Here is a 2,719-nt window from a genome sequence, read left to right on the forward strand (position 1 = left end):
TCAGGGGTTGCATTGTAGATCCTGCGAGTCCCGTGCCAGCGGTGCGGGAACTGCCATCTGCAGTTCCCCAGATGGTCCATGCTGTCTTGGAAGAACTGATTATTTCAGAGCAGGACACCAGGCTGCAACACACGTTATTTCACCAAACAGAACGTGCCCCAGTTTCCCGGCATGCAGGTCAAATTGTCCTTATTTCAAGATAAATGGCTGAGGTTTTTAAATTTGAAACAAATCCATGAAACACCCTGCTCGTGGAGGACAGAACCCACCCAGCCAGCACCGCTCTGCCCTCCGGCGCGGCTCTGGCAAGGGCAGAGGCCTTCCATGGGACCTCCCAGCCTGGGTCCACCTGGGACACTCTCCTCATGCGTCACCTTCCACCTCCTGCCCGTGGGTTTCTCTGCCCTCGCTGCTGTGCCGCCATTGAGAGGGTTTCTGGGTCCCTTCAGCTTCCTCAAAGCTGCTCCGTACTTAACGGGAAGTGAAAAGTGCTTTCAGTTTTCCTGCTCTGACATGTGTTCGTGCCTGGCTGGCCCCTTTTATTAACTGGCTGCACTGAGACATAGATATATATCAGTAAATAAATGCTTTATATACGTATATTTACTGAGATACATTTATATTTATATTATTATATTTCTATAAAAGAAAAGCAAAACATTTACGGCCTCAGGTTGCTCCAGGTTTACATTGGCTGTTAGGAAACATTTCTTCACTGAAGGAGTGGTCAAGCATTGGAAGAGGCTGCCCAGGGCAGTGGTGGAGTCCCCATCCCTGGAGGTATCTAAAAGACATGTAGATGTGGCGCTCAGACATGGTTTAGTGTCTTCATCCCTGGCACCACCAGCTCAGAATGCCAGAACTGCCTCAATTGGAAAAGGCCTCTAAGGTCATCAAGCCCCATCATGAACCCAACACTGACAAGCTCGTCCTTCCCAAGTCTGTCTCTGGGCCACCCCTCAGGTGACGTTGGCTCGTGCTTCCGGATCTGCCTTTGCTCTTGTCCATTAGCCACACCCCGTAATTAGGGTGCCCAGTGGGACTCTGTTAATGCTCCGACATTGGAAGAGAGGTCGGTCGTTTTCCATAAACATGGGCAAATAAAGTGATATTGCTTTTCTAATTTTATGCCCTGCAAGGGAAACTCCTGAGCAGAGTTGGTTTCGTTCGGTTTCTAACTATCCCTTGTGAAAATGCCGGCGTGTTTGCCCAAATAAGGCGTTTGTGATTCAAAGATTCTAAATGAGAACACCAAAAAAAAATAGATGTATTTAAAAACCAGCTCCTGTTAATTCAACGGAGTAGCCTGGACCGCTTGGTTTTGCTTCATGTACCTTGTGGCAAAGCCCACCATTGCCAAAGGTCCCTTGGTCCTGTACTGAGATCAAGACGCACCAGCCACAGGGGTACCTGTATCAGGGCAGGAGCAGGGTGGTGTCACACAGGGCAGTGCTGGGAGGGCTGTACCCATCACTACACACCTCGACTGGCACTGTGAATCCCATATTTTCATCCTGACACCATTCCAAGGGACACGGACACATCCTTAGCTGGTGTCAGCCAGGACCACCCGGTAAAGCCAAGCAGAGCCTGCTCCATCATTGCTATCTATTTAATTTATATTAATCTATATTCATTTAAAAGCCATTGCCCCACATTGCTCAGGGAACTACTTTACAACATTAAAAAAAGAAGAAAATTTTCAGTCTAGCTGGAAGGGAAATGTCTCCACCGCAGAAAGAGGGGAAACATAACTCCATATATTTGGTTTGCTTTGGTTTTATTTTAGGCAAGAAATCCTTCAGCACGTTGACGTAATCAAGAATTTTTCTTTGACCAAGAATAGCGTTCGGATCGGCCAGCTGATGCATTACGATTATTCCAGCCATAAGTACGTGTTCTCCATCAGCAATAACTTCAGGTCCCTGCTTCCCGACGCGTCTCCCATCCTGAACAAGCACTACAACATCTGCGCCGTGGTCGGGAACAGCGGGATCCTGACCGGGAGCCAGTGTGGGCAGGAAATAGATAAAGCTGATTTTGTTTTTCGTTGCAATTTTGCTCCGACCGAGGCTTTCCAAAAAGATGTTGGAAGGAAAACCAACCTTACAACCTTCAACCCCAGCATCCTGGAAAAGTATTACAACAACCTTCTGACCATCCAGGATCGCAACAACTTCTTTTTAAGTTTGAAAAAGCTCGATGGGGCCATTCTTTGGATCCCCGCGTTTTTCTTCCACACGTCAGCGACCGTCACAAGAACGCTGGTTGACTTCTTTGTTGAACACAGAGGGCAACTGAAGGTCCAGTTGGCTTGGCCAGGAAATATCATGCAGCATGTTAACAGGTGGGTAGTTTTGCCTTGCGTTTAACTTGTTGAAATCCATCTCTCCATGAAAACCCTTGTTTTTCTGTTCCTGGTCTGGTAGGCACTGCCTACAAGGCAGGAGCTGGTGCTGCTTGTTTTTAGAGCAAATGCAGCTTTGTTCTGGCTTCAGAAGGAGCTTCAGTTTCCTCCCTGGGGGCCCTCCCAGCGGTGGGTTTGTCGGCTGTTTGCACCGGGGCACGGGCCATCCCTGGGCTCGGCTCCTGCTTCTTATCATGGAATCACAGCCTGGCTTGGGTTGGTAAGGACCTTAAAGCTCATCCATTTCCAACCCCGCTGCAAGCAGCAGGGACACCTTCCACTAGACCAGGTTGCTCAAAGCCTCATCCAACC

At 48.7% G+C, this 2,719-nt stretch overlaps 1 protein-coding gene across 1 annotated transcript in view; it reads left to right on the top strand.

Moving 5' to 3' along the window:
* ST8SIA3 (ST8 alpha-N-acetyl-neuraminide alpha-2,8-sialyltransferase 3) overlaps positions 1 to 2,719 on the top strand; it is a 4,200-nt gene that overhangs the window by 301 nt on the left and 1,180 nt on the right. Inside the window, exon 2 of the mRNA XM_010162305.2 lies at positions 1,790 to 2,347. Coding sequence (XP_010160607.2) covers positions 1,790 to 2,347 — 558 coding nt within the window. The remainder of the gene's footprint in view (positions 1 to 1,789; positions 2,348 to 2,719) is intronic.

This window comes from Antrostomus carolinensis, unplaced genomic scaffold (assembly GCF_000700745.2).
Source record: "Antrostomus carolinensis isolate BGI_N321 unplaced genomic scaffold, ASM70074v2 scaffold25882, whole genome shotgun sequence".
Lineage (NCBI taxonomy): Eukaryota > Metazoa > Chordata > Aves > Caprimulgiformes > Caprimulgidae > Antrostomus > Antrostomus carolinensis.